The 17287-nt window shown below is 44.6% G+C and overlaps 1 protein-coding gene across 12 annotated transcripts in view; it reads right to left on the bottom strand.

The window, feature by feature from the left end:
• Nucleotides 1-17287, bottom strand: part of grip2b (glutamate receptor interacting protein 2b) — a 56353-nt gene that overhangs the window by 28775 nt on the left and 10291 nt on the right. For 2 of the 12 annotated variants that reach the window (XM_077572601.1, XM_077572603.1), the window contains exon 1: nucleotides 14261-14565. The exons of 2 other annotated variants lie outside the window; for them this stretch is intronic. In XM_077572601.1, the coding sequence (XP_077428727.1) occupies nucleotides 14261-14420 (160 nt within the window). In that variant the 5' untranslated portion in view covers nucleotides 14421-14565. Of the gene's footprint in view, nucleotides 1-918; nucleotides 1198-4828; nucleotides 5117-5391; nucleotides 5457-9552; nucleotides 9733-14260; nucleotides 14566-15504; nucleotides 15596-17287 lie in introns of those variants that run through there. 8 more of the 12 variants (XM_077572606.1, XM_077572609.1, XM_077572616.1 and 5 more) reach the window with 6 other exon arrangements.

Below are 17287 nucleotides of genomic sequence, written 5' to 3'. Positions count from 1 at the left end.
GCTCAGTTGTGCATTCTGGCTTAGAAAAAAAGTAGTAACATTAAATTTGGTCTCAGGAAGGCACAAGCTGAAAAAATATAGGAAGTCATTTTGCTTCAAACGGGCCTTTTTCTGAACATTTGCTTCAGCCGTGACATTCAGCCCCAAAAGACAGTTTCACTCAGCAAGGCGACATTTGGCAAGCGTGTCTATCGTAAGGAGACCCACAAAAAAAGTCTCAAGAAGCATGGCTGGAAGGACGCAAGAAGTCGGCCATTTTGGTTTGAAGCGGACAGTTGCAAGTGTCCCACAAATTTTGAGACCGAAAGCAATTTGTTTTTGGAGACAACAACCATCTTGAGTATCACACCGACAGCCGTCAATCAGCTGATCAATACAAATGATAGAAGCGATGATGACGAGCGGTCCCAAAAGGCGGCGCTTTGTCCCCGTTTTCCTCTCTTTGCTTGCCGTCTCCAGGCTTGACTTCAAAGCCGGAGATCCCCAAATCCATAAATAAATCATCAGAGGGGGCCGACGGCAGCCCGAGTCTCGCAGAAGAAAAACGACAAACGCCGACGCAAAGGGTCGCTCGATCTGGCACCACCACAAAGAAATCCAAAGGAAATCGATTGAAGAGCACAATAGCTGACATGAAACATGAGGAGAAAATAACTCAAGTTAACATATTGAAGACAAAACCTTTCAGAAGATGAAAGACGTGCCGGCACGTTGCCATGGAAACGCAGGTCAGTCAAAACCTCCAAAAGACTGAACAGAAGCTGAAATTCAATATTTAACAAAATAATCACTTGCGGGGACAAATGCTGAATTTTGCGTCAAGTTTTGATCCTCGGGAAAACGCGACGGACGTCACCGAGGACGGATGCTAAATAAAAACCACAAAGTTTCAGGTGAGGATGAAGTTGGGAGTTTGACCTTTCTGCAGCAGAAGCCGTCTCTTCAAGATGGCCTGAAGGAAAAGCATGTCGCCGCCTCGCCGCTTCCAGACCAGATTGGCCCGATGTGGAGCGAAGGAGGGAAGAGGAGGGAAGAGGAGGAAAGCTCAACTTCTGTCTGCACCGCTCGCTCGCTCGCTCGCTCCTTTGCTCCCTCACTCGCTCACTCGCTCGCCCCTAAACGCTCAGCTGCGCCATCAACTTCATTTTATTATTATTTTATCGGCGGCGCAGTCAAATGTATTATTCCGGTTTGTTCTCCGTCTCTCTGACGACTTTTCTTTGTCATTGCACCATCTTCCTCATTTCTGATTATGCACAAAAAAGTTGCAGCTCAAAGCCTGCGGGACTTTTGATGCCCCAGTTTTTTTTTTTTCCTCCCCCCTTCTTTCTTTTTGCGGCAGCCGCCAGATTCCCCGTGTCTGGTGGGCCCACATGGGGAGCGGCAGGTGATGAAAGTGCGCCAAAAGATGAAAGCCGGGCCGCGCTGCGAGTGGCGTCTCCGCGGCGAGGTGACCGGCCTGCCAAATCACCAAGCGCTTGTCGCTCGCTAGCACGTAAGCCGACTGCTGCTGCATGGTTAGCATGCGTCACAAGTAGCAACCTGGGCTGTACCGTTGCGCAATCTGCGCCGCGGGTACATTTCGGGCTCCCATTTCACAAGATCTTCTGACTGGGGACGTTCCATAACACTTTTTCAGACCCAGTACCAATACAAGTCGTCATCCGTACTCGCCCATCAGTGCTTCTGAGCAGCTCAAAATGGAGAGCTGCCTTGTGGCCATAAACATACAATTGTTGAATGTTTACCATTAATTGGGACATAGTAGAGCTGGGTATTGATTCTAATTTGCTCAATCGATTTGATTTTGATTCACAAGAGTTCAGTTCGATTCGATTTTCCCCGATTCGGTTTGATTCACTTCACTAATAGCAATTAATTATGGAACATCAATTCTTCTTAAATGCAGTGACGTGCAGCGAGCTCTAAGTTTGGGTAGGCCGGCAGTCGCAAATTGACACCCACACACCGATTACAAATTTGTGTGTCGGCAGGCAATCTTTTATTTTTATTTTTACTTGGAGCGGGGGTTTGAACCCATGGCCTCCGGTGCGGCAGCTCAACACTTGCCACTCAGCTAAAGTTGTGGGCCACCGTCAGCCAGTGCGGAGTCTGCCAGCCACAGTAAACGCTGCAGTGCATTCTGCCTCCCATTTGCCGCACAACCAAAAACGGACCATTTCAAACCCGCCCGGACGTTCAGAAAGAATGTAATAAAGTGAATATCTGCCTGTAAAACAGCCTAACAGCTCACAAAATCAAGCTAGCAATAGCAATGCCAAACACCATGTAAGTAAAACAACCAGTTAATCGAAGCACATCCACAAAGTCAATCTTTCCTTTTGCACCATTCTTTGTGAAAAGTACAAATACTTCTTTGTCCCTTACTTTGCTGAAGATCCGGAAGCTAAAGCGTTGGTCTCCCATCCTTCAAAAGATGGCGTTTTCCCCTCAAAAGAAAGGCGTGGAAATAGTTTTATATTCTACAAAATGGCACTGTGCTAACGTGCAAAGTAGAAACCCTGCCACAGTTTGGCTTTAGGCCCTGATGCTAGCTAGCTAGCTAGCTTTTACCTGCTAGGGAGCTAGCTAGCTAGCTTTTACCTGCTAGGGAGCTAGCTAGCTAGCATCAGGGGCTAAAGCCAAACTGTGGCAGGGTTTTAACTTTCTGGACCTGGATTTGCCACCTCTGGCCGTAACAGTTCTACAAAAGCATGACCGCAACCTTGAGCCACTTTGTGATCACCGACATACAATTGTTTAGTGTTACTTGGAATGTGGCATATTCTATTCAATCAACCAATCCATTCATCCTCACACAGCATGTCCAGAGTGTTTCATGCCCGCAAAAAAAAATTGTCTGGATGAGGAGACAGCTCAACACAAACATCGGCTGATTTATTTGTTTACCGTCTTGTACCGATGTACACGTTTCCTGTGATCCCTGCTAGGATCACAAGATTTAATTTTAGGTGTAGTGCGCGCAGCGAGGGGGGAGGCGAATGAGAATGTAACTCGTCTTCCCCCTCCACGCTGTCAAAGCGGGCGGGCGACACTTTTAAAGCCCTAAAAATAAAAAAAACAAGCGAGAGTTTGTTTTATTTTCTCCCGTCAGCGTGTTGGTGGTGCGGGTGACGTTGAGGTGAAAATAAAAGTGCAGTCACCAGGCTTCTTCACTCGTTCCACATCTGAAGCCAGCCACAAAAAAAAAAAAAATGCCCCAGAAAGAAGAAGTTTCCAAGTCAGGAATGAAAATGAGAAAAAAAATGTTTGCATGCATCTGAAACAGAAGTGGAAATGTGACACCGACTGATGGGGAAGAAAATGCTGGTGTCAGATGATGTTCCTCTCGGGCGCACAGATCATCACTCAACTTTTTCATCTCACGCTTGCTTTCTTGGCTCGTCAAAAAGCAAACTTACTTGCCCAGAAAGTCAGCAAAAAAAAAAAAATGCTGGAAACGTAAACTCCACAGAAATTACTTTTTTTTTTTTTTTTTTTTTAAAGCCGGGTGGTTAAAAAAAAAAAATTGGTGGGGAAAAATGCCCCAAAAGTTTGTGTTAATATCCCCATTGGGGGAAAAAAATCTCCAAAAGTAGTGACGATGTCAGTTTAAAAAAATGCCCCAAATATTGGGAGATTGTGTCCAAAAGTTGGTGAAAAAATATGTCTCCATTTTTTTGGGATTGGTCGTTATCTACTTCCTCAGCACAGGTGATGTCATCTTCAGTCGACAGCAAGTGGAAAAAATAGCTTTTAAAAGTAGTAATTGCACATGAAAAATAATGAAGGTATCAAATTCATTCTGGACAAAATATTAACTTTTTCCTGCTGAAATCGTCTCAATGAGTCAAACATCCCGTTAAGCATCTGCCCGCGCAGGTGTGTGCGCACATCTGTCATTGCTGTTACACAATGACTTTTTTTTTTTTTTTTTTTACCACGATTTGCCATCACAAGGTTCTGTGAAGCTCCAGCGAGCAGTTTTCACATCGCGACAGCTTCGTCAAGAGATTTGATGTGTGAATGAGGTTGCGCCGACGCCGAAGCGGCTCTTAGCGAGGGCGTGGTAAGCGCGGGAAGCGCGGCAGCTTCCCGACGGAAACGACCACGCAGGCGAATCGTCTCCCTTTGAAGTCATTCTCCGTCGTCTCCGCGCACAATAGACGGCGGCGGCGGCGGCTTAACACGTGACCCAAAAATCCCGTCGTGCGTCTTTAGCAGGAGCCTCAATGACTCCCACGCAGTGCTCGTAAATTTCAAAATTTGCATAATTATTCTGGAGACAGCTCTTTAATTATAGAAATGTCATAATCATGAGTTTAATAAAATTATTATTACTGGACAACTTTTCTTCTGATCTCATTGCGAATTAAAAATTTTTTTTTAATCATCTCTGAAAGGAATCACATTAGCAGTTGGTGTCATTACTTGTATTACATTATTGTCTCAGAATTGCATTTCATTTGAATTCACTGACGGCTTTAAAGCAGCAAATGACACGTTATCGTCACCACAGATTTGCTCGCCTTTCAATTTTCCAACACTTCACTTCTACAGGCAGCTGAAAGTCGGCTGCAACATCTGCGAGTCAGCAGTGAGAACCTCTTAAAAAATAATATCGTATTCAAAGAAAATAGTTACATTCAAAGGTGCAGGGTGCCGTTTAAAAAGGTAATATTGTGGCTTTTTCCACATCATGCGTGCTCCACCAATGCCCAGATGAGTACGAAGAGCCCTGACTGGTTTACTCTGACTGCACCTATCAGCTGAAATCTTCCTTTTTATACAGTTTCTTTGGGGAGGGGAGGGGCGGAGTTTTTCTTACCTCATTTGAAGTCATGTCTGTCAACTGTGGCTGTCGCTTTAAGATCGCGTACGCACTCGCGCACGCACCATGAACAAGCCTGACACAGATGCTGAAGTTACGCTTTGGGCCACAGGTGGCAGTCACGAGTAAAAAAAGTGACAAACTGTACAAAGATCCTTGAAATGATCAAAAAATATTCATTGAAGTATATTTTCCCCCGTAAATGAATTATTTGGGTGATATAATCTGAACTGTATCGATTTTATGCCTAACCCTGAGTGGAGAAAAATTCAAAGAAAGCTATAAAGCATTAAAACAACAACAAGACTTGTATTAATTTTTTAAAAAAGTAAAAAAAAAAAAAAGCACTGAATCAATATGATGAATAAATAGATTACATAAAACCAAATAAATAAATGACTAAAACTTATGATATGTCAATAATAATAATAATAATAATAATAAATCTAAAAATGTGGAAAATATCAATTTAAAGTAACATTAAGTAACTTTTCAACCATAATAAAATATTTTCATAACTCTTCTGATGAAACCTCGACTTAAAACTAGTTGAATGGTACCTTTGCCTGGCCTGAGGGGGTCGGTATCATTTTTACTGGCCCTAAGCAACTTTGACGAGGATGGTAAGAACACACAAACAACTAGAAATGTGCTGACTGCTTTGTGACATACGTCAAAAGCTGCCCCGGATGAAAGGACAGTCAAGGATCACCATTGGCTGGAGTGAGCTAAATGGTATGGCATATGTTAGCATTAAGCTAGTGGACTTTGGATAGTCAAAGATGATGCCGTTTGATTGAACATTTTGCTGTTTAAATATACAATGTCGCATTGTCTTTAGTTTTAGGAGTCCGTTTTCAGTCAACTTCAACTTGGAGCGACAAATAAAAAAAATCAATCTTGAAGCGAGCACACTCGGCCTCGAGGAGCCGCCGACTTTGCTCATCCTTCCTTCGTTTGTGTGTTTTTTGTCATCATTTATTATGAAAATGTGTCTCACTCCTCAAGTGCGGCTTACCTTCCGCCCCTAATGAGCGGCGTGTGCTCCCAATGTGTCACAAATCTGCCGTGACGGGATAAAACATTCATCAAAGACACACACACGCACACACACACGCGCACGTATACGCGCACACTCATCGGATGAGAAGAAATTTAACTTCTTCCCTGCAAATGAAAACTTGTGCAATGGAAATTTACCAGAGCTGGCTGCTTGCAGATAATAATGTCTCGGTGAAGCAGCATGTGGTTTAAATTAAATTGTTTAGATTTTTTTTGAAGCTTTATTTTGATTTGCTTTATGTTTTTCCTGCATTGTCTACTAATGCCAAAAACCTATAAAAACTTTTATTTTTTTTTTTTAAGATTTGCAATTGCCTATAGATGCCACAAGATGGCACCAATACAATAGACTGGTTGCCAGACAATGGCAGGGTGTGCATGGACAGACAATAGATTGGTCGCCAATGTCAGGGGCCAGGGCACAATTAGACAAACAATAGACTGGTCACAAGCTAGCCATTGCTAGCTAAGCAATAGACTGGTTGCTAGCTAACCAATGCCAGAGTACATCTAGCTAAACAACTGACTGGTCGCTACTCACTAGCCAAGGTTACGACACATAAACAAACAATGGAATGGCTGCAAGCTAGCCAATGTTAGGCTACATCTGTCTGAACAAATGACTGGTCGCCCACCAATGTCACAACACATATTAACAAGAAAAAGACTGGTCACTTTCTAGCCAATATCAGAGTACATCTAGATAACCAATTGACTAGTTGCCAGCCAATGGCAAGGGCAAGGCTCAACTAGACAAACAATAGACTGGTCACTGGCTAGCCAATGCTAGGCTACATCTACTAGCTAAGCATTTGACTGGGTGCTAGCCAATGTCATAGCACATGCAAACAAGCAATAGACTGGTTGCTAGCTAGCCAATATCAGAGTGCATCTAGCTAAACAACTGACTGGTCGCCATCCGAGGCACAACTAGACAAACAATGGACTGGTCACTCTCTAGCCTACAGTATGTCAGGGTATATCTGGCTAAACAATTGACTGGACGCCAGTCAAAATCAAGGGAAACACAGACAACAACAAAAAGAACTGACTGGTCACCAAACGACTCCAACCCTCCCACGTGTGTCGCTCGCTTGCTTTCACAAAGATTAGTGAGAGTAAAAAACTTCTTTTCTTTTAAAAAAAGTGGCTGTGATGAAAACGAGCGTTTTTGCAAAATTTGCCATTTTCAGCTGTCAGCTTGTAAAAGTCGTCCCGCTGACTGTCCACGCTTGCCAGGAGTTAATTGGCGGTAGAGGGAGTGGAGTCGGTGAATGGTCGCCTCATTAAGGTGAGTGACGCGCCGATGACCCGAGGACTGCTTCCGCTTGAAAACCACCAGGGAGCTCGTTAATGCTGTCGCTGCACTTTTAGTAGGCAAAGTTGCAGACAACTCAGAAAAGCTACTCAAGCTCCGCGCAGGCGCGGGAAACAACCAGCTGCTTGCAACTACATCAACTTACATCAATTATTCAGGTGTGAACATTTTACTGGACTACATATTTATTTATTTATATCTCTTTGACGACTTGAACTATTGTTTCATGTCAAAGCAAGTTGAATTTGGCCTTTTTTAAGTGGATTTAAGTCAGCGCAAAGCTCACAGTGGCCGCCGCTTTTGTGCGGGACGCTGCGGCGCAAAGTCAATTACAAGCTGGCGGGTAAAAGGTCAGCTCTGCTTGCGCAAGTGCCGGCAGGCAAGTAGAAGTGAAGTCCGCCGTTCCAACGTTACGGATGGTCACGATGATGTCGCGAGCTCCGTGCCGGCTAATTCACGAGCAAACCTTTTGATCCACTCGCACTTCCACCTCAAGTCTTGTCCAGCTAACAGGAAAAATGAAGGAGCACGTGAGCGAGCGAGAGAGAGAGAGAGAGAGAAAGAGAGAGAACCCCAGTAGGAAAGCTCTCACATGATAAGCATGTAGCGGTTGTTAAATTCTTCTGCTGAAGTCTTGAATCGGACGCTTCCCGATTTCAAAGACATTTGCCGGTTTCAAAAGTTCTTCCCAACATCAATGACTCGCGCACTCGAGTTAATTTCGTCAACAAGAACTAAAAAAAAAAAAGATTTCATCAACACACATTTTTCACTGTAATAAAACTAGACTAGACTAAAACTCTCATTAATAAACAATAACTGGGACTAAATCAGTTTGCATTTTCGCCGACTAATGAAGAAGAGACAAAAATGCCTAATAAAAACTGGACTAAAATTCATGGACGTTTTAGTTCATAAACAAAAACGAGACGAAAAGTAAGATTTTGTCAAATGTTGGCTCTGCTAATCACTGTAACGTTCCAACAATATTGTTAATCCGACCGCTAACTAATGCTGGCTAACTCGTAGCATGGCGACAAAGTAGCCACGAGTTGATTGGCTGTAATTGTGTGTCAAGTCGTTTTTCGTCAAAAAGACGAGAGAAAAGTTCCTGTGAAAGATTTAGATCCAAAATGTATCAAATACTGGACTTAAATGATTGTCCTGACTAAAAATAGAGTACAATGTTTTTGTTGACTAAAACTAGCCGAATAAAATTGTTTCCTTGGACTAAAATAAAGACTAAAATGCTTGTGGATTAAAAAATGGACTAAATAAAAATGGTCTGAGGTTGACGAACAAGCGTGATTGAAACTGGACTAAAACTGAGACTAAATGTAAAAATGAACAATACACGCGTTAGCTTCAGAAAGCTAACGGTGAAGAATTTGTGGCTAAAAGCCAACTTCATCCTTTCAAAACGTATGAACGCGCTAACATTTCTCAGTTGGTTGGGAAAAAAATAAGAACATGTCCCCTCCATAATTTAAAGCTGCTTGGACATGAAAAAAATATGACAGCTTTTAATTGTCATGAATTTTAAATGCCGTTGATCGCTTCTTTGCTCCGACGTGATCAAGTTTGGTGCAATTAACAAGAAAAATGAACATGAATGAAAAATAAGAGTTAAACACGCACACACACAAACAAGCACGTAAAGTGTTGAACAAGCGTATGGAGGGCGATGAATTATGCCCGCATTCCATCACAGGTGATTTATTTGAATTGAAATTTGAATTTTTCTCTCTCAAATCAACTGGGTGCAATTAAACCTAAAATTGTCTGCCAAATGAAGCAAAATGGCCGACCCGTGTCTTTTTGAAACTTTTTTTGCCTACAAACATTTTCATTTTGAAACATTCCATTTTTGTGTCTGTGTGAAAACTCTCACAAACAAAAGGAGAAGAAAGACACAAAGCAATTTGAATACATGAGCAAGAGGAGGCGGTTGACTACAGAAAACACGCGCGCGCACACACAAGTACAGAAGAGTAAGTACAGTATATTGTGAGACACACACACACACACACGATAGTGAGGTCAGCACGACAAGCCTCAAGCTGCACACCCACACACACACACCGACATTGTACAGACACACACAACACACACACGCATGCCCACACACACTTCGAGGCTCAGGCAGATTTAAGATGCAAACTTTGCATAAAACACACCTGATGCATTTGCAGGACAAAATTAGCACAAACTAAGATCGGACGCACAAACACGCACACACTTCTTAAAGGCACGCGAACATTCAAGGAGGCAAACTTTGCGCAAAGCACACCTGACCGCTTTCCCGATAAACACACAAAACCATTGCGCACGCGCAGTGTACCCTTGATTTGCCGCCTGATGACCCCCAAGCGGCACTTGAGTGACACGGAGAACATGCCGCTCCCGCCGCTCCCGCCGCCGCCGCCGCTTTGCTCCTTCTTTTGCTTCCTCAGCGCGACATGTTGCGAGCAGCTCACAGGAGAAGTCACATGGCCAAAGGAGCCCGCCGGAGATTCCAGCATCCTTCAACCTCTTCTCTCCCTCCCTCCTTCCTTCCCTCCCTCCTCTTTCCTCTCTCTCTCTCTCTCGCTCTCTCGCTCGCTCGCTGGCTGGCGTGTGTGGGAAGCGCCGTGAAATGAAGCCGCCGCCTCCTCACCTTCCTCTATCCCCCCCCTCGCATTCTTGGTGTCGTTACGCGTGACCTCCCCCAGGGAAGCGACGAGAGGCCGAGTGACGCTAGCTTGTCGTAACCATGGCAACAACAGCAAAAAAAAAAAAAAAAACTGGCTTTAAAACAGGCAAACTTTCTTCCTGCAAACTTAAAGTTTTCCACAGCTGGCCACAAAAAATTGGCGAGGTCGCGAGGTCTGAATCGACTTGAGAGCCTATTTACGTTCCTCTATAGGTGCTGACTGTTTGAGTAGCAACGGCTTCCTTTTTAAAGTTGTGAGCGTCACTCTAGTTCATTGCAGTGCAGTGAAAAAAAAGAGCTCAACCATGCAAGCGATGGTTTGTGTTTGTTTTTGTCAGCTAGCGGGCGATGCTAAACGAGCAATGAAATCCGAAACTCGCAATGCGGCGGCTGGAGAGGGAAAAAAAATGCATTAAAAAAAAAGAAGCGTGTTGGGAATAAAGCCGCAATAAATGCAGGAACAAGTAAAGAGGGAGCGGCGAGCATGAGAGGCGACAACGTTCATAAATCATCAGAGCTCCGCTGAGATTAGCCAACATGGCCGACTGGCCGTCCGGCGCAGCACGTGATGCGGCACGCGATGCAACACGCTGTGGGGTTTTGCTTTCAGGCTCTTTGACTTGAAAGGTGTGAACATTTTGGATTGTTTGACTGTTGAGGAGTTTACATTTGGGGGGCGGGGGGGGGGGGGGGTTCTTATTTTGGCATTTAACTTCAGGGGTGTTTGAATTTTTGATTGTTTGACTGTTTTGACATTTTGGGGGCGTGAGAAGATTTTGGCACATGACTTTAGGGGTGTTTGACTGTTGGGGAGTTTGGATTTGGGTGGGGGGTTACTTTTTGGGTGTTTACATTTTCAGGCTGTTGGAATTTTTGGGTATTTGACTTTTGCGATGTTTAACATTTAGCACATTTGACTTGTGGGGCTTTTGGTGTGTTTGACTTTTTAGGTGTTGGAATTTTGACGTTTGATTTTTATTTTATTTTATTTATTTTATTTTTATTTTATTTTTTTTTACTTTTGAGGCATTTGACCTTTGAGGTTTGAACTTTGAGGGGTTTAAATTTTTCGAGGTGTTAAAATTGTGAGACGTTTGATTTTTTGGGTTGTTTGACTTTGGAGGCATTTGACCTTTGGGATGTTTGAATTTTGAGTGATTTAAATTTCGAGGTGTTTGAATTCTAGGCCATTTGTATTTTGAGGCGTCCTGACTTTTGGGGTATTCAAATTCATTGTTTGGCTCTACGACCATTCTGTTAATTGCGTGCTGTATGAAAATCATAATCTCCCGGAAGTTTGAGTTCCGAATCTGAACATAAAGCGAATTGTTGGTGAAATGTGCACTTTTCCCCTCAACTGTTTGACGCGGCTGCAGCTTGACTGACTTGCGTGACTTTTGACGCCCGCGCTTGGAGGTGAACATTTTCCGCTTCTTTTTTCGTCACCTCTCGTCCGCGCAAGCACGAGAGAGGAAATTGAAAGGAAATTTGCAGCGGCTCCACCGAGCGTCGCGATCGCGGCGGCGAGTGAACGTGGCCGCCGAGGAGCATCCACGTGACGATCATCGAGGAGCAACCACGTGACGATCATCGAGGAGCAACCACGTGACGATCACGATGCACCACGAAATGGAGAAAAGTCACTTCAAAGTGCACTGCGGCGCCATCAGGCTGAGCAATAAGAATGCAATCTAAATCAATCGAATGATCATTATTGTCTATTAAATGGTTTACCACAAGACAAAAAGTTTGTCCGGAAAGGCAAAAAAAAAAAAAGCGGAAAAAGCTTCAGTCAGGATTGACGCTTGTAAGTGAGACACTAAATTTAGCTCCTCAATCCCGCTTCTTTTGCACCACTCGATCATCCTGCAACCTCTGCAACGCTCGCGCCTTCCTTGCCTCCTTTTCTCATTCCCAACCGACGTTCACGGATTTTACTGCAATGGCGTGCGGCTGCAATCTGTCAATTAAAAACCTCGAAGCTGACATAGCTGCCAATTTGATTTTTTTTAACTATAATAATATATATATATATATATATATATATATATATTATTTATTTATTTATTTTACAGAGGGGGGGGTAATATTCAGAGAAAATACGCTGTATTATTTGGTGCAAACTGCTGAGAAAAAAATATTTTAAATAGATTTTTTTTCTAGCCACACCCACTTTCTTGAACGATAGAAAGTGGGTGTGGAAAGGACATTGATTCAAAACAAACCATGCAAACACATTTTATTATTTGCTGCGACGTATTCTTCGTGAGCAACGTCACTCTTCGGTGGCGGAAGTCAAAGTTCAAAATGGCGCGCGGGAAAAACAATCGTTTGTTCCCGTCAGCATTGAGCTCTGTTTTAAATGAGCAGAAACAAAAAGTCATGAAAAACGCCAGAAGCTGAAAACAAGACGTGTGTCAAGATCACGGACTTCAAATGAATTGAACGATGCTGACTTGCCGTTGTGAGGAATGAAGCCAGTGGCGGCCATTTTACGTTGCCACTCGCTAACGCTACCTAGCTTGAAAACATTGACCCGAATTGTCCGCTGCATTTTCATGTTATTTTCTGTCTCTGCGGTGAAAACGCCACCGATGCGGACGGGAGAAGCGCGACAGGCACATTTGATCGGTAATTTTAACTATATTTTGTTTGGAACTTCCACTCTTGGCTGATTGGTTCTTTCCACTGTCTGTCTGTTTGGTTTGCCTCAGAAATGCGCTTGTTGGCGTCCGTGTCCGGACTCACTCGACAATGAGTCCGCTTTGCACGCCGTTGGAATTTTAGCAATGTTCTGGCAGACGTCTGGACAGTTTCTGTTCTTGCACACTCCTTTGACTTCAAATGCCGTGAGTGAGTCTCGGCAAGAATGTTATCGATTGTTAATTTTGAGCACTGAACTGCAGTGCATTGGAATGCTCGGATCGGATCGAATCAATTTTGCTTTCAATCTCTCATTTTCCCCAACAGTTTTGTGGAGCGCTTGGATTTTGTAATTAATTGGTTAGCTTCATTAGTTAGCTGCAGTCCGTGTTTGTGTTTGGACGTCTCCTCATGTTCTTCAAAGACAAAATGAATCATCGAGCGTTAGATTGAAATCACTTTGATCCAAACAAAGAGGTCAGCGACGGTCAGTGCGTGTGCGCGTGTGTACGTGTTGCAGAAAGTCAGCACAAAACTAAAGTCGACTTCAAACAGCATCGCAACAACATCGCAGATGCAAACATGGAAATCAGCAAGCAAATACGAGACAGCAGCAGCAGCTTCAATGAGGTTGCCAAGCGAAAAGAAGATTCAAAAGCCGCGAGCAAGCGATAACGGCAAATTCATTGCGTTCATGGCAAATACGCCAAATGATCGTCAAACTTTGACAAATGATCGTCAAATCTGAGGCAATTTAGCGCCATCCATCTGTCTAGGATAGCAGCTTCATATTTGGCCAAATTCCCTGGAAGGAGAAATGGCTGCTTCAAACCAAAATGACTTCCTGTCCAATTGCCGGCACGCGTCCTTAAGACTTTTTCGTGCGTCTTCTTGGTATGCGACACGTCCACCAAATTTCGTGTTAATCGCTGAAAATGGTGTCAGGGAGTGTTTTTTTCCCTCTCTTAACTTTGCAGGAGGTGCAACAAAGTTTAATATAATATATATTTAATGAAATAAAATCAAAATGGCCGACTTCCTGTTAAATGTATTGCATGGGTCCCAGAGACTGTTTTGTGCATTTTATTACACAAGACGAGTCCACCAAATTCCCTGTTAATTGCTGAAACTGGTGTTACCGGCTGCCCCCCCCACCCCCCCCCCCAACTAAGTTTAAAATAGCTGCTTTAATCCAAAATGGCCGACTTGCTGTTAAATTTATTGCATGGGTCTTTGAGACTTTTTTGTGCGTCTTGTTATGTTAGTCAAGTCTATTAAATGTTATGTTAATCGCTGAAACTGTTGTCAGGGGCTGTTTTTTTCTTTCTTTCTATTAACTTTGCAGGAGGTGCAACAAAGTTTAAAATAGTTGCTTCAAATCAAAATGGCCGACTTTCTGTTCAACGTTTTGCGCGGATCCCTGAGACAGTTTTGTGCGTTTTATGACGCTGGACAAGTCCAGCCAATTTCATGTTGATTGGCGAGACGGTTTGTTTTTTCCAACTCTGGGACTCATTTGAGAACAAAAATGGCCGCTTAAACCAAAATGGACGACTTCCTGTTGCGTTTCGGGAACGGGTCCTCCAGACTTTTTGGTGTGTTTTGGTATGCAACACCAAAAGGTCATGCTGCTGATTTGTCCCAACTAGTTTGAGGTGGTTTAAGGTCATTGAAGTTGATCAACTTTGGACTCCAACATGCGCACAAAACTCACCACGGCTGCAGAGTCCGAAGCGGCGCAGTTGGTCACAGAAGGTGTCGGGGCTGTGCAGCAGCTGGCCCGCCGCCGCCGCCGCCGCCTTTCCGCCTTCTCGCCTCTTCTTCCTGGGCGACATCCTCGTGGCCATCTTCATGGCGCGTTCCACTTTGTCCATCCTGACGCGGGCCAACGCACGCCGCAACTTGGACTCCTCCTCCTCTTTATCTTCCAGGAAGAACTTTGTCGTCCTCCTCCTTCGTCTTCGTCAGCACGCCGCCGCCGCCGCCGCCGCCTTCCCAGCCGGCTTCCTTCCTCCTCGTCCTCGGAGTTCGCCGAGTGGAATGAGGAGAGAGACTCGAGCTTTTTTTAAGCTTTGAGGGTTTGATGATGGGAGATACTTCACATCTCGTACCCTCCTCCCTATCTCGGTGCGTGCGTGCGTGCATATATGTGTGTGTGTGTGTGTGTGTGTGTGCGTGTGCGTGCACGTACGAGTACCTCCACCCCCGCATCCAACATCCTGAACTCTCAGCATTCCCGCATAAAAAAAAAAAAGTCAAGTCATGTGGTTTCAGGCGTGCTTGCAAACGGGACTGCCGACAAAATGTGGCGAACGTCTCCTGAAGTTCTTCGTGCCGCCGAGATTTTAAAAGCATTTGAACAAGTTTCCTTTAACGTCGTAGAATTTGTCTTCAGGAAACCCACACACAAAAAAAAAAAAAATCGCATGAACTTCTGCCTACAGTTTGTAAGTTGAAATTTGGCAGACATGAGCAGACCCACAAAAAAAAAAAAATCTCATGAACGAATGCCTGAAAAAACATTTTGGTTTGAAGTCAGCATTTTTGGCTCGACGGCGCCACACCAGGTTTTTGTTTTTAATTCAACTTAAAAGTTGGCAGACATGTCTGACATCAGTAGACCCACAAAAAAAGTCTGGAAGAGCCATGACAGGAGACGCACAAGAGTTACGCCATTTTGCTTAAAAGAGATCCATTTCATAAAATAAATTGGCCCAACTGGATTCTTTTTTTTATTTTTATAATTCAACTCCTGAAGCCAGTTTCACTTAGCAACATGAAATTTGGTACATCAGGAGTAGACCCACAAAAAAATCCCAAGAAAGTTGGTTTGAAGAGGCCATTTTAAGATGGTTGCAACCAACAGGATTTAAAATCCAAGCCCTCGTCAACACCACATTTAGTCAACAAATCTTTCATGAGTGGACCCACCAAAAAGTGTGACGAATCCTGTCGTACCTGGCGAGACACGGGACGGGAGCGATTTTGCTTGAAAGGATCTCGTTGCACTTTGTTCAGGTGTCCTTCAAAGACAAAATGGATGACGCAACAACGCGAACATTTGCAGACTCGTCCATCGCTTCATGATTTGTCTCGCAACCGCTTGTGCTGACTTGCCGGCAAAATAAACGCCAACGCGAGTATGACGGACAGGCGAGGCGGGACACGTCCTTCCCGTTGACGGCGCCACAGAAAAGCTTTTGTTGGTCCTCCGACTCGTCCGTTTAGCCTCCATTCAACTCGTCTTGAAAGCGTTATGAGTTGCTTCGGGCTCCGGAGATTCCAAATTCCAGAACCGCTGGGAATTGATTGTACGCACACCGACGGCAAAACGCGACAGCCGCTGTCACCGTTCCATCACAAACATACGATCGTTTGCTGGCAAACAATTTGTCAGGAATCCTCGGCGGTGCGTGAACGACCTCTGCGCGGAGGCGGGTTAGAACAAATGTTGGTAATCTTGCAGATGAAGAGCACAAACTCACACGCGAGCGAGCACACAAAAATAAGAATGATTTTTTTTTATTTAAAAAAAAAAAAGAGAGCAATGATGATGATGACGTGTTGAATCGGTAAGACTGCCGAATGAACAATACTGAGCTCTCAAAAAGAGGACAAATAAATGGAGCTGCGCCGCTGTGGGAGTGGTCACAGCCGAATTCAATCACCAATTGGCGGCTCATTTCCTGGAGAAAGCAAACTCCCTTCTCATGATCGCCGCAAGTGCTCCGTCTACGAAAACGCATCATAGCCCCCCCCCCCACCACCAACACACACACGCACGCACGCACACACTCCAACCCTGAAACATGTGCCACGATTACACACACACGCGCAAACACATTCTAAAGGTGACGCAGGCGCACACACACAACAAAATGCATGTTTGAAGCATGTGTTGCCATGGTAACGGAGCAAATGGCCGACTGCGTTGGTGGCGTGCAGCACAAGTTAAATGGGTCACGTTCACATTTGACTTTTTCTTTAGCTTGCTGAGGTGTGCGTGTGTGCGTGCGTGCGCGCGCGTGTATTTCTTTAGAATGTGACCTGAGGATGCTGCAGATATCTGACAGGCTTTCTATTGAACCTCGTGCTGCTAATTAATGAACATAGCGAGCCAAAGATGCGCACGCGTTCGCGCACGTGCGCGTGTAGGGGGAGGATGCGTGACGTGACGGCTGTTTGTTGTAAAACGGCCGTCACGTCATGTGACGCGGAGGGGAAACGCGCCCATTGAAAGTGTCAAGCGGTGTGCGCGCGTGCGCACGTGCGTGTGTGACAGCTAACACGGGGGAGACGGGGACGCGGGGAGGGGGGGTTATTCATGGGGGTCTTGTTTTTTAGTAGTTGTTTTTTCCGTTGATTGTGTATTTCGTTGCTGGGGCCAAACAGGCTGCAGGTCCCAAACAAGAGCATTTCTTTCAACTGAAAGGCGCGCATGCACGTTGCAGTGCGTGATGGCATGCGGTGAGCCTGCGGCGCCCTCCGGTGGCCGTTTGGGTGAACTCACATGAGTAGGGTTGGGACACTTAACGGTCAAGCCAGAAATGATTCGTACCGCCGGCAAATGTTGACAATGTGGACATAATAGCGTGAGAAAATCCCAAAACAAAACTCAGAAGTGGTTAGGAAATGATTTGAGTCATGCAAAAAAATTGATCAGCAACTATAGGATGCGTTTTATGACAAGACTTTTTGTGTAAGGCTCAAGGGCTTACGGAATTGTTCACAGAATTACGCT

Source organism: Vanacampus margaritifer, chromosome 8 (genome assembly GCF_051991255.1).
Source record: "Vanacampus margaritifer isolate UIUO_Vmar chromosome 8, RoL_Vmar_1.0, whole genome shotgun sequence".
NCBI lineage: Eukaryota > Metazoa > Chordata > Actinopteri > Syngnathiformes > Syngnathidae > Vanacampus > Vanacampus margaritifer.
Note: the sequence above shows the minus strand (reverse complement) of the source record. Positions and strands in the feature narration are given on the sequence as shown.